Raw genomic sequence first — 23,215 nt, 5'->3', positions numbered from 1 at the left:
ATCAGGTAACTCAAAATAAGACGCGACTAATGAAGCGTCGATCAGAAGCAAACATCGAGGCGCGGGTTCGACCCCCAGCCCCCGAATGAGTCCTAACTTCTTATTGGACGTAAAGCGACGCCATCCGAGCTCAGCCGGCGCCCTGAGGTAGTGAGACGCGGGGACCGAGCCACGTATTCAACACGCACACACACACACACTTTATGGTACTCTCTTGCGATGTGCCTTTGTAGTCCCGCCCTCTTTTCCCATCATGCTTGTGAGGCCTGCAAATAAATTCATGAAAGTTAGATTTTGCACGTCTTTTCCGTCCCGTCACTGTCGCCCCGGGCGACGACCTTGAAACCAGCGGGTCGCACGGATAACTTTTCATACGGTCAAAAGACACAGCTCATAACCCAATTCATGCTACGTTGGAGCAACAAGATGATTTAAGGTAGGCGTTTAAAGATATTAGCAATAAAAGTAGTCAATTTAAATGTTCAACTCGAACTCGGAGCACAAACCTCCGCCAAGCAGCTCATTCCCCTGATAATCGGTTTCAACAATCATAAATGTAGCTTTAGCAATTGACAATCAGACTAAAGGATTCTTTGGCCCCGCCCCCCTGCTTTAAACACGAGGCAACACAGGTGTGACTTCCGATACTGGCCTTTACTGCGCAGGTGAGACCCGTGAAGCCTTTCCGGCAGTGGCAGTATTCCGGGAGGACGCACCTCCCGCCGTTCACGCACCGCTGGCGACAGACCGCTGGGGACGGGACGGGATGGGGCGACTGTTAGTGCGGTCGACACCCGACACCTGACCGGACCTTGGCGTGTTCCTGTGATTGAACGCACCTGTTTGGCACTGGAGGCCCTCCCAGCCGGCGGGACAGTGGCAGGTGTTCGGCCCCAAGCACTCGCCGCCGTTTTTACACTTCTGCAGACAGACGGCTGCGGAGGAAGCGGAGGTGGAGGCGTGAACAGCCGCGACTCGTTTTACCCTGAATGCTGCCTCTCAGGCACCGGCTACGTGCGTTTCGGGTAACGCACGTCGCTACTCACGGATATTACACCGCCTCCCTCGCCACCCCGACGCACAGGAGCAGGAATCGGGTCCCACGCACTTGCCTCTGTTCATGCACACGGGCTCGCACACACCTGGAACACGTCTTTCATTAGACCCGTGGAAACCCCGGGGGGGGGCGCCGTGGGCGACTTCACTCACTCCTTTGACACCTCCTTCCTGTGTGGCCTTCGGGGCAGGAGCAAACGTTGTTCCTCCTGCACTGGCCTCCGTTCTTACAAGGAGGGCTGCAGACCGCTGAGGAGCACAACGACAGTGAACGGCGGAGTGAAACGGGCGTCGCCGCCGGGGGGGGGGGGCTGCGTCGTCTCACCGATTTGGCACCGAGCGCCGTAGAAGCCGCCGGGACAAGCGCAGACGTCGGGCTTCGTGCAGCGTCCTCCATTCAGGCAGACGGGGCTGCAGACGGCTGCGGGCGACACCGGGAGACACCGGGAGTCACCGGGAGTCACCGGGAGACACCGGGAGACACCAGGGAGTCACCGGGAGACACGGGAAACACCGGGAGACACCGGGAGACACCGGGAGTCACCGGGAGACACCGGGAGACACCGGGAGACACCGGGAGACACCAGGGAGTCACCGGGAGTCACCGGGAGACACGGGAAACACCGGGAGTCACCGGGAGACACCGGGCGACACCGGGAGACACCGGGAGCCACCGGGAGACACCGGGAGACACCAGGGAGTCACCGGGAGTCACCGGGAGACACGGGAAACACCGGGAGACACCGGGAGACACCAGGGAGTCACCGGGAGACACCGGGAGACACCAGGGAGTCACCAGGGAGTCACCGGGAGACACCGGGAGACACCGGGGAGTCACGCTTTCGTGTTTCGGCTGTCGTTTGAATCGACGGGATGTTGTTTGCCGGCCGCTCACCCGAGTTGCACGTCGGTCCGTACCAGCCCGGCTTGCATCGGCAGACATCGGGAGAAAGGCATTCGCCGCCGTGTTCGCAGTGCCTGTTACACACCACTGACACATGCACAGAACCGTCACACACGCGCACACACACACACACGCACACGCACACACGCACACGCCTCGCCGTAACGCTGGAACGTTAGCGTCGTTAAATAAACTGCGCTCCGGGTCTCGTCTCACTGATTTCACATCTGGGCCCGACGTAGCCGTAGCGACAGGTGCACCGGTCCCTGGTCAGGCAGGAGCCCCCGTTCCGACACGGCGGCTCGCAGCGCGCTGCAGGAGGACGACACGGAGAAGCTCGTCGGTGTTCCGCGTCGGCGCGTCCAGACAGGCGTCGGCGTGAGCTCGGGTTACCTTCCTCACAGGTGGGCCCGCCGTAGCCCGCGGGACAGCCACACACACCCGGTTCAACGCACCGCCCCTGGTTCCTGCAGTCGGGTCGACACACGGCTGGCGGAGGAGAAACACGGCCGGCGTTCAGAGCGGCGCATGGATTGATTCGGTCGGGTTGCCCCCCCCTCCCCTCCCCTCACCGATGTGACAGCTGTGTCCGGTGTAGCCTTCCTCGCAGGTGCAGGTGTTGGGCAGCGTGCACGCCGCGTTCCTCCCACACGGACGCCTGCACACGGCTGGAATCACAGGTTGACTTCGCCCACGGCGGAACCACAGGGACTTTACTCAGCGGCCCGAGTACCTCGACACGAGACGCCGTCTCCATGGTAGCCATCGGGGCAGCGTCCACACCTGAAGGAGCCGGGGACGGTGGGCTCACAGGGGACGCCGGGGAAGCACGGCGAGTCGGCGCAGCCTGGATCAAACGCCCCGGCTGAGATCTGGTCCCGCGGCGCCGCCGTGGACTTCCCGGAGACGGTGGTTTTCGGTTTCGCCGTCCTGCCCCGGGGTCGTCTGGGCGAGGAAGAGGAGGTGGGACTCAGCGCCTTGCTGATGTCGTGACCGTCTGCTCCGCGGGCGAGCGACCCCTGACCTGTAAGACGCTGGAAGTCATGATGTAATAACAAACCGAGGGACAAGCTCGGTTTGTCGACGTTTAAACACGAACGTGTTCTAAATAAAGATGGCGGTCCTTTTTACCACGCCGGACAAAAACACGCAAAATAACAAAAGATAAACCATTGTCTTCTGACCTGTTGCCGCGCACGTTTGTCCGTCTCCATGGAGACCGGGGGGACAGGGTCCGCAGACAAAGCCAGCCGAGACGTGGACGCTCTCAAAACACTGGACTCCCGGGTGGCACCGGCGCCCGGAGCAGGGCGCCGGGCCCGAGGGCGGGACTCCGCTCGGGCTCATGGCGTCTTTCACAAAAAAGCTTTTTGTTTTAAGGGAAATCGAAAGCAGAAATAAAGAATACAAATGAGACATTAGAGGACGAGGACTTACAGGCGCAGCCTTTCCCGTCTCCCCTGAATCCTCGAGGACAGACGCCGCAGACGAAGGAGCCCGGCGTGTTGCTGCAGCCGACCCCGGGGAAGCACGGCCGGGAGACGCACTCGTCGACATCCTCTCTGCATGTCGGACCTGGAAGCACACGAAACGCCCCGGGATGGCCTCGCTGTATGTGAGACGCCCCCCCCCCCCCGCAGGTCGACCCCTACCCGTCATCCCCGGGGGGCAGACGCAGGAGAAGGCGTCGATGCCGTCGATGCAGCGGCCCAATCTGCAGGGGTTCGGTCTGCAGTCGTCGATGTTCGCCTCGCACCTGCCACCCGCGAACCCGTCCGGGCACGCGCACAGGTAGCCCCCGCTGCCGGGGGGGGACGTCGGGTCGGCGACGCAGGACGCTCCGTTCAGGCACTCGCAGGAGCCGACAGACACCTAGGAGGAGGCGAGAGGAGGCGTGAGGAGGCGAGAGGAGACGAGAGGAGATAAGAGGAGGCGAGAGGAGGCGAGAGGAGGGGAGAGGAGACGAGAGGAGACGAGAGGAGGCGAGAGGAGAGGAGGCGAGACGAGAGGAGACGAGACGAGAGGAGGTGAGAGGAGGCGAGAGGAGACGAGAGGAGGCGAGAGGAGATGAGAGGAGACGAGAGGAGGCGAGAGTAGACAAGAGGGGACGAGAGGAGAAGAGAGGAGACGAGAGGAGAAGAGAGGAGGCGAGAGGAGACGAGAGGAGACGAGAGGAGGCGAGAGGAGATGAGAGGAGACGAGAGGAGGCGAGAGGGGACGAGAGGAGACGAGAGTAAACGAGAGGGGACGAGAGGAGACGAGAGGAGACGAGAGGAGACGAGAGGAGGCGAGAGGAGGCAAGAGGAGGCAAGAGGAGGAGACGAGAGGAGGCGAGAGGAGACAAGAGAAGGCCCAAAACGGAGTCACCGTCGCCCTCTAGTGGATGAACCAGCAAATAATTATCGACTGAAGCGAAGCGTTTGCCTCCTTTCGGGACCCAGAATCCAAAAACAACCTAATTATTGATGTAATATTTATTTCTGCTGATAAACGTGGACTCAAAACCCTCGTTTTAAGGATCGCACCTGAATGGAGGCTCTGGTCTCGGCATCGCACTCGTCCCTCGCGGTAAACCGCAGCGTGTGCGTGCCCGCCGCGTCGGCCGTCGCCTTCCACGTCAGCAGGCCGTCCGGAGTCAGGGAGGCGCCGTCGGGGCCCGCCTCCAGGGCGAAGAGCACCGCGTGGCCCTCGGGGTCCCGCGCTCGCAGCTGGTAGATGAAACGCTCCGCCTGGAAGGAGCGGAGGTGGGACGGCATCGACTGGAGAACCGGGGGCTCGTTCTCTGAGGCGCAAGGGTGGGGGGGGGGGGGGGGGGGAGAAGTGTTTACATCTGTCGAGCTGGACTACAGGCAACCAATCACAAACGAGCTGAGAGAACCGTCTTTTATTTGTTTTGGAATTAGCAATAAAACGTCTTATCAGTGTTGGCTGCTTCATTTCCTGTTTCTATCGTCGCTTTATCTCGTTGTTTATGTTTGCTGATGGACGTTCGGCCCGGCGCTTGCACGGTCTGATGAGTCTGTGTCTCCATAGCAACCAGATCGCGAGAGCCAGACTTGTGGTTTGACTATGACGGGGCCGCGAGGCGAACCGGATCAGAAGTGCTTTACGTACTCTCCACCACGGACCACGAATGTTTGGACGAGTCCGGGAGACACGCGAGGCAGGGGCTGCTGGGATGGGACCCCCCCTCGCTGTAACACTGGCCCCCAATGCTGCAGGTCTTCTCCTGGGAAGCGGAGACAACAAGCAGACCGTTCGGTGGTCGGTCCCCCGGGGGGGGGGGGGGGCTCGATGTCTTACCCTCAGAGCACAGAGGACTTCGGTGTCGAGGCTGCAGATCTGACAGGCTCCGTCATACACAGTCAGTATCTTGGCGTTGCTGTAGCTGTAGCCGTCATTGGTTACCTAGGTTACGAGGTCAGAATAAATACTGACCATCACACCTTCAACCACGTTTACGGGATGAGACTAACTTTCATCTGCCACCGGCCCAGCGGGGGGCGGTTAGTGGCCGGTTCCACGTCCAGGTCTGCAGGAACCCGCCTGGCCTCTAGAGGGAGCCGGCACTCCAGAGCCGTCGCATTCAGAAAGACCGCCAAGACAAACTGGGGCTTGTCCAGAACCCACTCGCCATCCAAGAACTAGACGAGAGACACAGAGGACGAAAATGAAGCAACAAATCTCCCGACCAATCGCAGGGCCAGGGTTAGCATCGACCAATCAGATGAGAGTCCAAACAAACTGGTTTTCCCTTGAGCATCGTAGTTTCACATGAATAACGAATCTTCTTTGTTACTAAGCTCGTCGGGTTTATTTAAAACGTTTGTCGTTTCATCACTACGGAAAGGAAGAAACTCAAAAAGTACCTTTTCTCTCACGAACTCACACTTGAGCTCGAAGGAGTCCTCGAAGCCGCGGCCGTGGACGTGGACGGCGCCGCAGCCTCCCTGCTGGACATCGCAGAGACCCTCCTCCTGCAGCTCGGCGATCTCCGGGGTCCGGTCTGCACGCCATCAACGAGACGGAGACAAAGCGCGGACCGTGAGACCAGACGGTAAGACGTCTTCTCGTTCGAGACGCTTTTCGTTCGGGACGTTACCGGACAGCACGCTGCAGTCGTAAGAGCCGAACCCCGGGAAGCAGACGCAGCCCCGCTCCGAGCACCGGCCGTTCCAGTGGCACAGAGCGGGACACCTGAGGACGTCCAGGACGTCCGGGTACTCCTCCGCGCGCCTCCTCTCCTCCACCAGCCTCCGCTCGCACTCGTTCTCCAGCAGCGGCAGCGTGGCCTTCAGCCAGGACGGCTCGTCTTTCAGCCGCAGGTCGCTCACACACATGGCCGTCGCGTGGCTGACGGTCGCCTCCTCCAGAAGGCGGCGGCAGCCGGACGCTATGCTGGAGTTAGCCACCGCCCGCCGGCACAGAGTCCCGGCCCGCCGCGGCGTCAGGCCGGACGGCGTGGGCCACGTGGGGGGAGAATCCGGCCGGACGGCTGCTTCGTGGTCCTCGGGAAAAAAGTAAGAGGATCCCTCGAGGTCAGCCTGGCTGAGGCTCTGGCGAGGAGAGTTGGGAATATAGCGGTGGTTCCGCCTCCTGCTTCGGCCGCGGCGAGGAGCGTCACGGCCTCCACGCCGGGCGCTTCGCCTCGCGTGGCCCTCAGTCGGTAGCTCCACCGAGTCGATGTACTCGGCGGTGACGTCCAGGGCGGGGAGGACACCGGAGAGACGCACGCCGGCGTGATGGGAGCAGGAGGAGTCCGAGGAGGTGGCGGGTGGCGATCGGGCTCTGGGGGGCGCGAGGCGAGGTCCTGCCTGACAGGTGCAGTACATCCGGGGGTTCACTGTACCCCGGCGGGGAGGGACGGTGTCAAACATGCTGCCGCCTGGAGGCAGTCTGAGGAAGGAGAGAAGACGGTGAAGACGAGGAGGGACAGTTGACAGAAGGCGGAACGTGGCGATCCGAAACGGCTAACAAGCAGATGGGCAGCTAGCATGCTGCGACCCGGGTTCCAGACCTCCTGATCCATTCCGTATTTTATTAGAGCCTGGGATTAGCTTCCAGCTAGCTCCGTAGCAACGGTGAAACGCTTGAACGTCCTCTGACAGATCTGTTTAGCGCTGACCTCCATTCGGACAGAAAAGACCGCAGCTTCTCCAGAGTGGCGCCCCCTGCTGAGTGGAGGTCGTTGGCTGGGAGTCCGTCGTAGGTCCCGCACAGGCCCTCGGTTTGGCCCCGGTCTGACCCGGGAGCCCTCAGGGTCAGACTCATGCCCCAGTCGGACACATCTGCACGGACGAACGCTCCGGACGAGAAGCTAATCTGTGACGAGAGGAACGGTTAGCTTGTGCTACGTTAGCCGGCAGGGCCAGCGAGCTCCTCCCCTTCCTCGCTTCCTGACGCCACTCACGGTGACTTTGCGTCCTTGGTAGGACTCGGTGATGCGGACGCCGCTCTGGCTCAGGTCTCTGCTCTTCACCGACAGGCGAGGCTTGGTTTCTCCCACGTCTCCGCCGCACATGTCGAAAGCGACGACGTCGCCGCCGTCTCTCGCCACGAAGCCGCACACGCAGGAGGCGGCGTGCGGCGCGCTGCCGCACTCCCGCTGGCGGACCTGGACCTCCAACGGCCAGAACCGGCTCTTGTAGAGAACAAAGGTTCCGACCTGGAAGTTCTCATACCGCCTGGAAACACATGAAATAAAACAGACGTTTGCTTCCCAGCCCCGACCACATTACGATTGTTTTATTTTCACATTCGGGTCATTAATTATAGAGTCTGTGTTTCCTGATTTAACTTTAATGAAGTACCTTCCATCAAACGTGAGGATGTGAGGATCGGTAAAGACGTAGCAGTAAGCTGAAGGGACGTCCGCCACCGTTACCTGAAAGGCAAACAGAAACAAGAGAAGAGAATAGAATAATAGAAATCAGAATAATAGGATGTAAGGTAGAAGCATCCGTTTACCTCGACGGGCTCCGGCGAGTATCCGTTCCACAGGAAATCCAGAGTCTGAATGGATTTAACAGAGATCTTCGTTGTTCTGTTCCCGTCTTTAACGAAGTCGGTGACGGCGCCGAAGTGGATCAGAGCTCGGCTACAAACCCCGTCCCTGCAGGGGCCCCGGTCCAGATCCACCACACAGGAGGACAGGGACAGATCGGCCCCCAGAAAACCCTCATCTGAGATTCGTTTGTGCGACGACAACGGAAAAAGAACAAGACATTTCAATACAGGTTCTATAGATCCAGTCCTGTTTAGGAGAACACCTTTAAAAACACAAGTCAATGGCAGCAGCAGCTAAAGGAGGAGCTAACGCTAACGCTATAACGCTGTCGATAGCGCTCACCTGTGCTGCTCGTGCTGAGCTGCAGAGACAGAGAGCAACGTTCCGTAGAGGAGGACGATTCATCCGGACACGGGACGGGAATCGTGCTCTCAAACAGCAGCTCGTACATCCGCCCATCTTCAGGTACGCTGCTCACCTCCGGTCTGATCTGCCCAGAGCAAACAGTTATAAATGCTTATAAGCATTTGTAAGTGTTTATAAGCGTTTATAAACAGTTATAAACGCTTATAAACAATTTATAAGTGTTTATAAACAGTTATAAACGCTTATAAACAATTTATAAGTGTTTATAAACAGTTATAAACGCTTATAAACACTTATACACGCTTATAAGTGCTTATAAACAGTTATAAATGCTTATAAACACTTACAAACTCTTATAAACACTTATAAACAGTCGCTGTGCTTTGACTACATTGAGAGTTTTTTTTTTTTTTTAAAGCTAACCTGAGCTAATTGCCTTCCAACTATTGCTTCATGAAACTATACACATAAACTTATACGAGTACAGAGACGGTAAATAAAACGCGACGTCATGGCGACGTACTTTAATCCCCACAAAGAACTCCGGGCTTTCGGCTGACGCGCCGACGACATCGGGGGAGTCCAGGAAGAAGCTGGAGCTGGAGCAGTAAATCTGAGCGAGGCGGAGAAAGGCCCAGGCGCCGTCGCCGAATGACAAAGCAAGACAATCAGCAAAGAACAACAAAGATATGTTCTGTTGCTAAAGAGCCGGGACTCGGGGGGGGGGGGGGGGGGGGGGGGGACGATGACATCATCACCTTGTCTCCCAGGCGGAGGTTGAAGCCATCCAGCTCGATGAAGGCCGAGGTCTGGACGGTGGTCTCCTGCTTCAGCTCCTCCTTCCGGCCCCCGCTGGAGAGACGGGACCAGGAAACCACGTAGCCCAAGGAGCTGCTGGAGCTGCTGGCGAAGCTGCACCTCAGGTGGACGCCGTTTCCCGTCGCCTCGGGGACGATCGCCGGAACGGTCGGGGTGGGGGGCTGCTTCTCTAACGGCGGGACGGCGGGGTGAGGAAAGAACAGAGCGGTTGGCCGTCCCATCGAGACGCCGTGATGTCACGAGGAAAACACAGAAGCGGCGTCCTCACCTCGACACGTTCCGGCGGCGTTCGCCTCGTCGGGGCCGCAGGTCGGCGACGGCGTGGGCGGAGCGTCAGGCATCTCTGTGAGACAGACACGGGCGTCGTGAAGGCGCTGACGACCTCGTGTTGACCACGCTTCGAGTGTCGGGCCTACCCTGCGCGCAGTAGCCCATGCATCCCTGCGTCGGCTGCAGCAGGTAAACGTAGAAGCCGCCGCAGTTGCGAACGCTGACCGGGATGCGGAACATGCAGCAGTCTCTGCTGCCGCTGGCGAAGGACTGCCAGGCGGCGCACGCCGTTAACTGCCTGACCTCCAGAGGGCGCGGGAGGGACTCGCCCTCGCCCAGGGCGAGCCACACGGGGGCCTGGGTCCCGCAGTGGTTCACCTGGACGGATGGACATGTAACGTTAAGGGTTAATGTCCTTCCTTCTCGTGTCCACTCCACCTCCTGTGGGACGTCCGACAGAAGCGCCATGTTTACCTCCACACACTCCGTGGGCATGCTGGCCGGCTTGTCGAACATCTGGAACCGGTACCAGCCCGGGGCGAGGGCGCGGTCGCAGATCAAGTCCTGCGGGGACGACCCCTGCAGCCAGCTGGAGCTGAAGGCGGGGCTACGGTAGGGGCTCTGGAGGACGGAGTGGCCGTCCAGAGAACATTCTGCAGGGAGGGCTGCAAGAGAACCCGAAAGCAAAACATCAGAACCCCCGCAGGTAAACATCAGCTGTTTACCTGGCGAGCCAGAACACCGGGACGGACAGCTACATGAGACACGAGCGTCCGTCCCCCCGGGACATTCTCATTTACAGATGGACCCTGTTTCAGCCCTCTCTTTCCTAGAGCAGACCTCCACTTCTCTAGATTCTCCTCCACCAATCGGTCATTGTATATTTTAATTACAGCAGGAAGTATGGAGCCGCGTGTGGTTGTGACGTCATAACCATCGCTGCAGGATAGTTAAATACATGCCTGTCCGGTAAACCTGTCAAAAACAAACGGCGCGCGCGCGTGACTTGAGGTGATCTTACCTGTGTGCGCGTGCGCCGCGTTGAAAACCACAAGAAGCGTCCAAACTGGCTCGAGTCCCATTGTCCCCGCAGCGCGCGCGACGTCGAACCCGAAGTCCAGTCGGTTCCACGGAGCGCGCGCGGGCGGCGTCTGCGGTGACCGGACCCGGACGCGAGCAGGAGGAGACCCGTCACGCGCGTGCGTGTCGGTGGACACGGAGCGCCCACACCGCCTTGTGGCCCCCACCCCCACGCCACCGGGCTGCGATTGATGATCGTGACATGATCGATCGATCCGGATATTCCGCATCGATTATCAGCTGTTTGGGCTTTTAAAAAAACAAACAAACAAATTTAAAGAACAGTTTACTTCATCTCTTTTTTATTTGACACTCATTCCGTTCTTCAATTTATTTTCTTTGTATTGATTTTATTGATCACGTGATGTCAGCACGCATGCAGCGACCTGAACAAAAGGTTCACATGACGTCACCAGGAGGAGAAATAACCAGATCTGAAACCGGTGAACAGAAATGAACTGTTTAAAATCCAAATAAGAAGAATGTTCAAACAATGAGAACTTTTTTTTTGGGGGGGGGGGGGGGGGGGGGGGCGCTTTGGACCAACCACGCGTCTCATTCACGTCTTTTCCAGCGGCCCGGTTCCGTTCTCACGTTTCACTGGCAGGAGCCGAGGAGCTGGAGCCGATCGGTACATTCGAATATCCGGACTGATGAAGAGGATGGTTCGTTCAGGGACGAAGAGTCCCGCTAAATAAAAGACTTCACTGCAGGTAAAATAGAACATCGGTTTCATGGTTTAAACTCAAAGACGCTGATTTTAGAACCGTTTAAATCCTACGACGGATGTTTGAACGACTATTTCTGCAGGTGAATAATCCAACCAATGGGAAGCTGACAGCTGGACGGACCCCGCCCTCCTCATCACGGAGGCGCCTCTCGTTGAGACGTCTCCCAGGCGGAGGTGGGATTATAATCCCTCCCTCGTAAATCTCCTGGACCATCAACCTGGAATAATCATCAGGTTCTTCCCGCATGTGTTCTCCTCCTCCGCGGTGCTGCCCTCTGCTGGCGTCATTCTGGCATCACAACTTCACACATTATCTGTGGTGTTTGCGTTCTTCTTCTTCTTCTTCTTCTTCTTCTGGCTTTGTCACCACAGCAAATCAACCTTCATTGATCTAACCCAATAATCACGCCCTCTGCATTTATCCGGGCTCTTCGTGCTAACGCCTGAGGCTGCTCGACCGCCGTACCGGCGATAACGTGCACTTTGACAGGCTCTCCCACCCGGATGATCAACTCGAAGCATTTCTGCATCGTGGTAAAAAAAAACATTAGTTAAATAAAGATCTGAGCCAAACAGTTGCATTTTCTAATTTTATTAAAACATTTGTATAATTAAAACATATTTGGGCACTTGAACTCCCCCCCCCCCCCTTGGGGCAGGATCTGTTCCACCCTTTCCCGGCTGAGAACCATGGCCTCAGATTTAGAGGTGCCGATTCTCATCCCGGCCGCTTCACACGCGGCTGCGAACCGATCCAGTGAGAGCTGGGGCGGCACGGTCTGATGAAGCCAACAGGATCACGTCATCTGCACAAAAAAAAGCAGAGCCAATCCTGGGTCACCAAACCGGCAAACTCCCATGCACCCTCAAGGACCCTGCCCAGCTGGTCCGCAGTTCCACGACTAGGACGAAAACCACATCGCATCCCCCGAATCCCAGATTCGACATCCGGCTGACCCTCCCCCTCTCCAGTATCCTCCGAATAGACCTTACCGGGGCGGCTGAGGAGTGTGATCGCTTTATAGTTGGAGCACACCCTCCGTCCCCCCTTCTTATAAAGAGGGACCACCACCCTGGGTCTTCCAATCCGAAGGCACTGCCACCAATTTCCATGTGATGTTGCAGCATCGACATGTTGGTGGGATTGAGGAGATCTTCGAAGTAGTCCCTTCACCGATCTACAACGTCTCGAGTCGAGGTCAGCAGCGCACCATCCCCACCATACACAGCATAGACCGTGCACTGCTTCCCCCCGCCCTCCAGAGACGCCGGATGGTGGTCCAGAACCTCTTCGAAGCCGTCCAAAGTCGTTTTTCCATGGCCTCACCGAACTCCCACACATGGTCGAAGAGGTGGGAGTCAATGTCTGACAGGAGATTCTGCCAGACATTCCCAACAGACCCTCAACAATACGTTTGGGCCTGCCAAGTCTGTCCAGCATCTTCCCCCCCCTGCCATCGGAGTTGACTCACCACCAGGTGGTGATCAAGCGGTCAACCGGCAAGACCCTTGCCCCCCCCCCGAATGCTCACGGAGCTGGACCTCCGAGATATTTGTGGACATTGCGGGTTTTGGCTAACACGCGGGGTATGTACAGCTTTTTGCCTGTCTCCAACACTCTGATGTCTCTCTCCAGGTCTTTCATGGCAGCATCCAGTTTGTCTCTGATGTCTCGTTTTGGCGCGTTCTCTCTGAAGCAGATCTCGTCCTGGTACTCGGCGTGCAGTCGCCTCCACTCTGCCCCCAGTTGTTTGAGAATGTATTTCTTTTTCTCCTCCGTCAGGTATGTGCTATTCGCCTCCTTCTGCTGCTTCTCCTTCCTTTCCTTCTCCTCCCTATTCCGCTCCTCCTTGCGCTTTGTCAGGTACTCAGGGACGGAACCGTAATCCTTTTTGTCGACGTATTTCACATCGACAGGTGCCTTCTTTACTACGACAAACACCCGTTCCCTGGCTGCCTTGACAAAGTTCGTGTCTTTGCGCATTACCGGAGGAGCGACGTCCGTGCACTTGGGAACGGGCGGTTTCCTCGCAGCAGTGGCACGAGAATCTCTCGGCACGATCTCAGGCAGCTTGAACTCCTTCGAATGCTTTTTTAGGTAGTTCGCTGGGGACGGCTTGTCTATTGGACCCATTGTCACTCTGTATTTCTTGGGCATCTCAATAGGCGGGAGGCGGGCAGGTTGCACACATTTGGCTTGGTACACAACACCCTGTTGAGCAGATCGTTCTTTGGTGGGTGGAAGGCTTTGCTCTTGCTTACGCATGCTGGTCCTATCCTTAGTGATCATGAGGGGCAACACCTTTTCCCTGCGGATTGGTGTGGTATTTGTTAGTGGCACCCTCTTCTGAAGTCTTGTAATGGGCGGGGTCTCCTTGACGGGCATTGGAGACCTCATCATAATTCGTTGCTGTCCAACCTGGGCTGGTTTGTTCAGGATTTGGTCCAGCGTGCTGGGATATTTGACTCCGTGCATTCTTTGTGATAATTGCCGTTGCATTATTACGCGTTTGAGTATTACACACTCAAACGCGTAGTTATATAGGAAAAGATGGCCTGTTAAGATGAAAGAATCAAAGAGATGTTGAATCACTTTGATGTTGAATGGACATTTACCATCCATACAACATCAAAGTGATTCAACATCTCTTTGATCACACACTGAGCTCCTCCCTCTCCACCTGGCCTGTGCGCCCTCAGTGCTTTTATTTTGAAAGCAGCGGCTTTTTGCTGCTTCTTTATTACCTGAGCCGAAATTACAGGTGAGATTTACTTTGCATTTCCACACCGTGTGGAATTTGAGTGTGAACTCTGGGTGTGAACGGCGCCGCTCCGCTTCGACAATCAACACCAGCAGAGTGAAACTTCACTCTGAACCAGTTGTAATGCAATTACCCCCCCCCCCCCCCCACACACACACACACATACATACACAAAAAGAAATAACACCTTTAAAAGGCAAGTAAACAAGGTGGAACAAATTAACTTGAGATTCTGCCGTTTAAATCGAGGCTTTATTGACTGTTCTCCACCGTCTTTCATCAATTGAACGTTTCTTCCCGTCTTCTTCTTGGCTGTGACCGAACTGTAATTTTCTCTTTCTCTACTTCATCTTCTAGTTTACTGCCGTCTTTATAAAATCCCGTTTATGTGTCTTTTTTTATGGTGTTTCTTTCATTTTGCTTCTAAAGAAACATCGACAAACTTTAGAGTGCAAACGCGATCTGGGATAAATCATCGTGAGTTTTGTTCTTCGGGATTTACTGTTTGCTGCTTTCATTAGATTAAAGTCTTTTATTGCATTTATTAAAGCCGTCGTAAGTGTTCTCTCTCTCTTTTTAAACCCTGAGCCGTTTACGTCTTAGACTTTACGTGCTCGTGATCTGATGCGTCTGAGGCGACGGCCGACTTTTGTTTGTGCCGTAAGCCGTTGCTAAGTTCCCGTTTGTGAGCTCGGCCCACTTAACATCATTCTTTATGTGAAGAAGACCAATGGCTGTCGTTACCAAGCATTCAGTCCTCGTGTTCCTGTCTTCTACTACTACTTCTACTCTTCTGCGATGTGGATTTAAAGTCGTCGAGCATCACCAGGGAGAAGGTGAAGCAAAGATCCGACCTCCCATCTTCACAATGGCGCCGTACAGTTTGCCGCTTCCCATCTCCTCGGTCTGCTTCGAGGATAAGACCAAGTTCTCTGCGACTCAGCATCTCTCCGCTGCGAGAAGCAAATGGTTCAACCCCCCCCCCCCCCCCCCCGTGGCGAGAAGGGAAGGCGGCGTGTGGAGCGCCGGGCCGCCAGATTTCTCTTAAACTCTACAAATCTCCTGCAGCTCTTCCCAGGAAAGAACGAGAGAAACACGTCGCTGTACCTCAGCGGAGGGAAACAAAAAGGGCTGGAATATGTCTGCCGAAGCTTTTACACCAGATGGAGGAAGACAACCTGACCTTCATCACCTCCTTCAGGCCTCCTGACGCCCCGGCGTCCGAGCTGAGGTTTGTCAGGACGAGGAAGTTCCCCTCCGGGAAGCACACGACTTCAGACCGGTACGTCTCTGCAAACACACAATCATTGTGGGGTCATGCAGGATACTTCTCGGGCCACAAGGGGGCAGTAAACAAAAGGAAATGGACATTGAACTGTTGTCTTATGGCTTCAGCTGGATGAGGACCTTCCAGACATCATCACCACACAGGACAAAGATCCTGGCAACATGAATTTGAAATTGAAGCACTTGGACATCTGTAAGTTGATCAAATAAAAGCCCAGACCCCCCCCCCCCCCCTTTAAATGCATTTAAATATCCCAGAATGCAGCTGCTCGCCCGGCGTTCCAGGAATCACAAACATGCGAGGCCCGTTCAAACCACAGCTGAAGGAGCCACACGCGTGTTCGACGTGCCGTGTGTGTGTGTGTGTGTGTGTGTGTGTGTGTGTGTGTGTGCAGAAGTCAGACTATATATATAAAATGAAAAGGCTGCCATTAAACCACATCAGTGACGGATAAACATTCTGCTGCCTGATAGCAAATCTATGCATTTGTAAAAGTGTCAAAGGTCAAACTGTCGAAAGCAAACACGAACCCGAGTCCAACGTACGGATCCGCTTTCAAACGGACTTCGTCGAGTTCATGGACGGTATCCGTAAAATACTGAATATTCCCTGCGCCCACATTAGCTTCACGTTTGCACCACACCCTCAAGGTGATCAATAATCCAACGTAATTATTCAGATCAGGGGTGGATTAGTTTGGGTTTTGAACAAATCAATGGGCCCGCATCGAGGCCGAGGAAATACATTTTGGTTCTTAAGGATCAATATTCTAGAAACCGGTGGATGTCTGTCACCCTTCACGCACGGGGGGGGGGGGGGCAGACACGCAGCGTGGGGCTTTTCCTGGCTGACCAATCACTTCAAACGACAACACGACGGTGTTTCGGGGGCGGCGCCGTTCCTGCGCCCCCTCCGCTGGCAGAAGACGGGAGCCACGCCGCCGAGCCGATCCGAGCCGAGCCGAGCCGAGCCGAGCCGAGCCGAGCCCACGGTAAGCAGCCGTGTTGCACTTTCAGGGTAGCTAACGCCGGCTAGCGGCTACTAGCTTAAAACCGCGGCCGCACCGGAGCCTTTTTTTAAACCGCAGCCGTCCGTGAATCGGTGAGTAGGAGTTCCGGAGATGACGCCGAAGCCTCCCGGTGAAAGTTCGTGTGCGTGTATTCTTGTCAGAGACATTTAAAAACGTTTCTGGCTCTCCCGAACTCCATTTTGTCTCGTCTCTCTGCAACTTGTTGGTAACATACCTATGGACGTCAGCAGGACGTAAAAAGTACATGTTCGGGGCGGAGTTTGGGTTATAGAGACAGCTTCTATATCATATTATAGTATATACTTTTTTTTTAAATACTCAAAGTGCTTCAAATACGTCGGTTCCGATCTGTTAGCGGCTCGGCGACAGTAAAGTCCTGGTTTTAAGGAGGATGGCGTGACGGACGGACGGAGCCAACAGGTGATTCTGATTCCCGGGCAGACCAGGGATTGACAGCCGCGCCCAGCCAATCGGGTCGCAGATACCGAAGCGCGTCGGCCAATCGCGTGCGCCCGTGGCGTCGTCTTGGGCGTGGACCCAGACTGACGGCGGTGGCATCAGCGGCGGAGCCACACTGAGGTGGAGAAGGTAGACGAGCGAGGCTGTTCCGTCCCCGTGGGAGGATTTTCCGCCTTCGACCGTCGAGAAAGGTGGAGGAAATCTCCGGTGAGTCGAATCCCGGGCAGCGTGGAAGCCGGTGGGGGGGGAACCGCGTCTGTGTTCGGTAAGGGTTTAGATGCTGCACCTTCCCTGCAGATGGTCGGTAACCGATTTCGGACTGCGAAATGCTCGTGATCAGGAATACATCGCTGCGTAAATGTCGAATCTGAGGGCCAGATTAAATGCGTGTTGGATTTAATCCGCACTGGAGTGCGTTTTTAATCCAGTTAGGGATGCGTTATTAGACCAAAGTTGATGTTAAACAAGACTAAACTAGAAAAGAGGCCCTGCAGGGATGGGACCAGCAATAAAATCAGCCAATCAATAAAATAATCCAAGCAAAATTCTACAAATCCTCTGTTTATTTTCCTTAATTCTGGATTTATTTGAGTGAAATTAATATTCCGGCTCCATATGTTGTTTTTTTTTGTCATTATCCAAATTGATAATTCCCAATTTCCCAGAAAGCAGTTGGTGCGTATGATTGAAACCAGGAAGCGACCGTAGCTAAACAGACGCTGGATTACCGACCCTAAACGCGGCTGACATTGCAGATGTTGGGATCGACCTTTGGCTTTCCACGCCGTCGGATCCCTGCCGCCGGGGCGAGATGACGCGACCTCTGACGCCACGCGATCCCTTCCTCTTGTCGGGGCACGCGGCTGAACATTAGCAACGGCGATAAATGCGGTGACGCATCGCTGTTGCATAATCCTGTGGAGATTCTTGAGAAACACGAAACGCCCACTTCCTGTGAACCCCGGGTCGCCGCTCCAGCCCCGCGTGATTGGCTGATACCAGGAGCTCACGCTGGATTATGTTAGCGAACCTTGGATGCAACGACATGTTCCCGTCAACCGGCACCATCGGGCGCCGCCTGCGTAGGAACGCCGTGATTTGCTCCTCAGGGTCCCGCCCACAGCGCCGTGATTGGTTACCTGACACAAGCGTGAGCCGACCGTCGAAGGGAAGGAACCAATCGCAGAAATAGAAACATTTAACAGACATCTTGACGCCCGGCGTTCCCATTTTCCGGCATCAGATTGTGCTCCGGCGTTAAAACGCGCCGCCGTCTTCCGAGGTTTAGGGAACCTGGACGGACTGAAGGGGTTCCTCTAAATCTCGGCCGCTAGTTTCCTCGTTGCGTTGCCGCTTCGGTCAGCCTGTAATAACGAGCCGTCTGCTTTCAGGTTGCTGCTGTATTGATCCTGGAATACCGGCAGCTCTGAAGATTATCCCCGGATCGCTGGATCGACTTCTCCACATCGTCGATCCCTCCTCATGAGGAAAGATGGGGAACGGACTGTCAGAGCAACCTAGCTTCATCTCGGGCATCCCGTTCTTCCAGTCGTTCCACATCGCCATCCTCGGCCTGGACTCCGCCGGGAAGACCACCGTCCTGTACCGACTCCAGTTCAACGAGTTCGTGAACACGGTGCCCACCAAGGGCTTCAACGCAGAGAAGGTCAAACTGTCTCTCGGCGGCCAAGGGAGCGGGACGTTCCATTTCTGGGACGTAGGCGGCCAGGAGAAGCTCCGCCCCCTGTGGAAGTCCTACACGCGATGCACGGACGGCATCATATTCGTGGTGGACTCTGTGGATGTAGAGCGCATGGAGGAGGCCAAGACGGAGCTCCACAAAATCGCCAAGACCTCCGAGAACCAGGGGGTGCCCCTCCTGGTGGTCGCCAACAAACAGGACTTGAGGCACGCTTTGGGACTCGCTGAAATCGAGAAACTCCTGGCGCTGAAGGAACTGGGCCCCGCGACTCCGTGGCACCTGCAGCCTACCTGCGCCATCATCGGGGACGGACTCAGGGAGGGCCTGGAGAAGCTGCACGACATGATCCTGAAGCGGAGAAAGGTGCAGAGGCAGCAGAGGAAGAAGAGATAGACGAGTCTCGCTGTTTGGGAAGGACCCCCCCCCCCCCCCCCCGGGTGGATCCGAGCGTCCGGCGCAGACGCAGACTCGACGTACGCTGAGTTTTATCAGTTCGAATAAGAGAGTTTTGGATTCTTGTGATGATGCCGTTGATCAGGAAGCGACGCGTAAAGGATTATAGTATGAAGACGAGAGGGTTCGTGGATGAAGAGCGGATTAAAAGCGTTGAGGGTTTGGGGTCCGGTGGGGGGGGGGGCTGACGGGAGTTGAGGATTGCTGTATGTTTCGTGAATGGATGACGGATCGGCTGTTCCAGACGATAGAACCAAAATGAAAAGGCTTTAGTTGCTAATCCAGTCGGTGGGCGGTCGGACGATGAAACCGACGAGTTGATTTCACTGGTTCCCGTCGCTGTAGCGTGTTTCACACTGGACTTTCCCCCGCTTCCACGCATTATCCCGCCATCTTGAATCTGTCTGCAGACTTAGTGTTGCTCACTTGTTTTTTTGTTTTTTTTTGAAAGCACTTTAGATTATCGCTTCGTATGAAGTTCTCAGATTTTAAATGGAGGATGTCGCGTAGGGTCGTGCAGAAATGTCGGGGCAGAATGCAAACTGTAGTCGCCGTTAGACGGGCGGTGCATTATGTTTTACTGAATAAAACATTTAGACATGTTAACTGGTCCAGCAGGGTCTTATTACGTCTGCTTTTCATGTTATTGCCTATTTTATTTTAAAAAAAAAGGGTTAAACGAAAACGTCTTGAGCCGAACGTCGTGTAGAAACGGCGTCCGGAGCGGCAGAATGAAACGCTGCAGTTCAGAACCGGGAAATGTGGCCTGGGCAGTATGTAAACCAGAACCCGGTCCGACAGGCCGGGGCGGGAGGCGGCGAAGCCACGGCAGAGTATCGGTGCATCATCGCCATTTGCCCTCTCATTCCTTTGAAACAATTAGCGGCCGAGCCCGGAGGCCTGGCGCGACAACTGGCCGTCTAGAATTTCTGCACGGGTCGCGCTGCGGCGCTGCAGCTCAGGGTCGTGTCGCGTTTCAATCCGTGTCCTTGGCATCGGTTTCACACGCCCGAGATTTTGAATGGAGCAGAATTTGAGATGCCCACACTGACGTGAATCTTCTAATCAGATTAGTTAAGACCTTTGAAAAAGAACACGCATGAGTTCAGGGGCGTGCTTTGTTGTCCCCGTTAAGTTAGCCTCCTAGCTAAAAGCGTTAGCACGCCATGTCGGGTCAGCAGGTTCACATCTTGCTGATCTGCTCAGTCCTTCTAGTTTATGAATCCGCCTCAAACGGGACGCACGCTACGCTATCGCTTTTAGCTTCCCAACGCTCGAGGAGACATCGCTCCAAAAAACGCAAATGATGTGTTTTTGATGTTAAAACAAGACCAAAGGAGAAAACATCTGGATCATGAAAGAAGTGGAACCTTTACACCGACCCCCGTGAGAACGTGGGCGAGTCAAAGAGGTTCCAGGTCACGGCATCAAAGGCTACCGGGAGGGCGGGGGGGATTCTGAACCCAGAGTGCTGGCTGTCAGGTTCCACGCCACACGTTGATGGATTATGTTTTCATGTTGGGAAGCCCGGTTGCCTCGTGATTGTTTTCCAAGGAAGGAAACTCAAAGGCCGAAGGTTGTTCCACACTTCTCCCGAGTCCACTTCCTTTTTTTGCGGCTAGCCGTGTCGGCTTCAAGCGTGTTTGCGTGTTAATCGCCTCGTATTGTCCTGCTTCTCCCCCCGGTTGTTGGCACCTCAGGCCGTTTCTTTTGATGTGGTGAAACAAACGCCCACCAGGGGATTACGCTTCGAATGAAAGTGACTAAAAACCAACATAATCCGGCGTCTGTAGTTTATGCAGAAAGTCCAATCTCGTGCCGGAGCTGGCCGTTCTGGTGACGGGTGGATCGGGGTGAATAAATCTCTGGTCCGGGGGGCCGTCCGTTAACCCGCTGACCTCGGATGGCGTGCTCGGCCTGAACGCCCTCTGATCACGGGATGAAAGCTCCGGTGCCTGTAGTTGGGAGCAGGTCATCCGTGCAAGAATTCCCAACCGCTAATGCTTTCAAACGGAACCGAGCCACCTGGGCTGCTCCCGGAGAGATACCTCGGGGGCTCGATGGCGTCTCCTATCCAGGTATTGTACTGGGTGTGGTATTTCATGTTACCAATAAAATGTTTGATGCTTAAAAAAACTACATTACCCACGAGGCTCCGCCCAAAACCAGCTAAATCACAAACCCTGCCACTGACGGTCAATAGAGGTTCATTTAAAAGCTCTTGCAGGTCAGCTAAGTTTATTAGCACGAGGTTTAATTTTACGCTAGAAGACACCCGACAAAAGTGAGAGGAAAGGGATTCATCCGCCCGTCCAACAGCAGGACAAACGTTTCCGGACGGCGACCGCCGTCTCTTAGCCTGGAGGCATAGCATGATGCTAATCTGGAGGAACGGCGGGGCTTCGATCCAGAAGAGGAATAAAAAGCAAACATTTAATTGTGGCTGGGAAATAAATCCAGAATGAGAGATTCAAACGGGAATAGTGTCTGAGGATAGTCCTTTCCTGGCCTTGAACGCCGACACCCAGACTCCCGTAGGCATAGCCGGTTATGCCTGAGCAGAACTGCACAACTTTATTCCCATAAATCCACCTCCAGACTCCCTTTTTCTGCTGAGTTTGGAGATTTATCCCATTGTGTGCTAAAAAAAAAGGGGGGGGGGGCTGCGGTACAAGCTCAGTCCTAGCCTGAGTACTCTGCAAGGTTATCATGAAAGGATTCATTTTTCTCCCCCGGTCTATTGAGAGCGAGTGGCCTATTTACATGTGAATTCCTCCCGCAGCCTTGCTCGAAGTGGTGAACGGGGCCACCTGCAAGGGGTCGGGGGGGCAGGGAGACTGCTTGAGGAGCCGGAGAAGTCTACTCCTGTTTCCGCTGGTTTTGTGAATCAGTGGAAACGGAGGGTGAGCCGCGGCGAAGTGAACGCACGAAACGATGCCCGGGAACGCTTCCGCATCGTTAGCGAGATTTTAACGATCCTGGTGTGAAAAGAAAATCAACGGGTGAGTTTACTTGAATCCGCTTTAAATGGCGGCACCGGGATGCTTCGAGTTGAGCGCCGTGACGGGGTCCACATCCTTCGTCTCGTGAGGTTCAGACGAGAAGATCTCACTCGTATCTGATAAATCCTGGTTCTGGATTATTCGCCAGGACTCATGGATTCATGGCGGTTTGGGGCTCTCAACGCCTCGGTCTGGAGGTTTTCCAGGCATTTCCGACTGGACGCGACCCCAGAGTGGACCCAGAACTCTCTAGGGATTACATGGCTCATCTAGTCGAGGAACAACTCGACATTCCGCCCCCCCGGGAGGAGCTGGGAAGTGTTGCTGGGTGGAGGGATAGTTGGAATGCCCTGCTCAGGGTCTTCCCAGAGTGACGTTCCAAGGCTCAGCCTGCGTAGAAGCCTCATTATAGAGGTGATGATTCCTCTGAATGGGAATGTGGGAACATTTTGACCCTGAGCTTTAGACTCCACGCCCCCCCCCCCCACATCCAGACACAAATCAGGCCCACAAAGGGCCGTGTCCCTCCAGTCCGGGTACTGCGAGGCACAAACCTGTGAAATCTGTCGTTAGTCTTCTTTGGGCGTGAGGGATTACGGCGGGTTTAGCCCGTGGTCTACTAAGCTTTTTTGTCTGCGTTCTGGTTCACGTGGGCTCGCTGGACTTCCATCAGTCAACAGATGACAGCCCCCAAAAATAGTCTAAAGATTTAGCGCTTTGGAAGCCCAAAAATTAAACGTGCTTTGCAGAATTTCTTCTTTCTTTTTAAATAAACACTAATCAAATACACAAATGAGGAGTTAGTGCGGGCTATCGATCATTTCTACATCTGTTGCAGGCCCATAGGCTCGTCTCAAGCCTCTCGGTGAACGAAGACGGAGGACAGCGGTTTTGTCTCGACGCTCTTTCCCTCTGCGTCACGATTGAAATTCAAATCAGATCCCGCCTGCGATCGCAGCTCCTCTGCGGCGTCGTCCCTGAAACGAATCCCCGATCCGAAGAAAGAACTAAGCCTCTACAACGGGTTCACACACGGGTCACACACACGTCCTCTTTACCCCATGCTTCACGAGGAGGAAGGAGTGAAACATCAAGGTCGTACGTGGGGTTTTAACACATGGACTGACAGCCTGTTTTATTCATTTCGTTTGGCCTGTTTCTCCAGAACAGCTGGCAAACCGAACGTAGAACATTCCAAAGCAAGAAAAGCAAGCAAGTTCTGACAAAGTGTCCGCAGGCATAGTAACACCCTCGATGCAATCACTGGGGGGGGGGGGGGGGGGGGCA

At 55.2% G+C, this 23,215-nt stretch overlaps 3 protein-coding genes across 4 annotated transcripts; 2 read left to right on the top strand and 1 right to left on the bottom strand.

Annotated features, from left to right (window-relative positions):
• Positions 1-562: 562 nt before the first annotated feature.
• On the bottom strand, positions 563-10,504 carry vwde (von Willebrand factor D and EGF domains). Its single transcript, XM_068757314.1, has 30 exons — positions 10,444-10,504; positions 9,897-10,087; positions 9,569-9,800; positions 9,421-9,495; positions 9,092-9,321; positions 8,857-8,946; positions 8,310-8,457; positions 7,928-8,142; positions 7,771-7,844; positions 7,371-7,644; positions 7,086-7,282; positions 6,063-6,856; positions 5,830-5,966; positions 5,437-5,604; positions 5,264-5,368; positions 5,075-5,189; positions 4,486-4,742; positions 3,607-3,832; positions 3,394-3,565; positions 3,145-3,326; positions 2,694-2,984; positions 2,533-2,628; positions 2,354-2,449; positions 2,177-2,272; positions 1,952-2,047; positions 1,382-1,477; positions 1,210-1,305; positions 1,047-1,142; positions 840-935; positions 563-750 (listed from the first exon to the last, which is right to left on the bottom strand). Exons 1-30 carry the CDS (start codon positions 10,502-10,504, stop codon positions 563-565), a joined length of 5,190 nt encoding a protein of 1,729 aa, XP_068613415.1.
• Positions 10,505-14,862: 4,358 nt separating this feature from the next.
• On the top strand, positions 14,863-15,491 carry c3h7orf78 (chromosome 3 C7orf78 homolog). The gene is given in 4 exon segments (XM_068757305.1): positions 14,863-15,035; positions 15,037-15,251; positions 15,254-15,276; positions 15,390-15,491. Coding segments are annotated over 4 exon segments (513 nt in total).
• A 1,397-nt stretch (positions 15,492-16,888) lies between these two features.
• arl4aa (ADP-ribosylation factor-like 4aa) lies at positions 16,889-19,523 on the top strand. 2 transcript variants are annotated; one of them, XM_068755860.1, is made up of 2 exons: positions 16,889-16,978; positions 18,163-19,523. In XM_068755860.1, the coding sequence occupies exon 2, from the start codon at positions 18,264-18,266 to the stop codon at positions 18,864-18,866; it is 603 nt and encodes a 200-aa protein (XP_068611961.1). In that variant the 5' UTR covers positions 16,889-16,978; positions 18,163-18,263; the 3' UTR covers positions 18,867-19,523. The 2 variants fall into 2 exon arrangements, with proteins under 2 accessions (XP_068611961.1, XP_068611968.1); XM_068755867.1 differs by having other exon boundaries at positions 16,932-17,036.
• The last annotated feature ends 3,692 nt before the right edge of the window (positions 19,524-23,215 follow it).

Source organism: Brachionichthys hirsutus, chromosome 3 (genome assembly GCF_040956055.1).
Source record: "Brachionichthys hirsutus isolate HB-005 chromosome 3, CSIRO-AGI_Bhir_v1, whole genome shotgun sequence".
NCBI lineage: Eukaryota > Metazoa > Chordata > Actinopteri > Lophiiformes > Brachionichthyidae > Brachionichthys > Brachionichthys hirsutus.
Note: the sequence above shows the minus strand (reverse complement) of the source record. Positions and strands in the feature narration are given on the sequence as shown.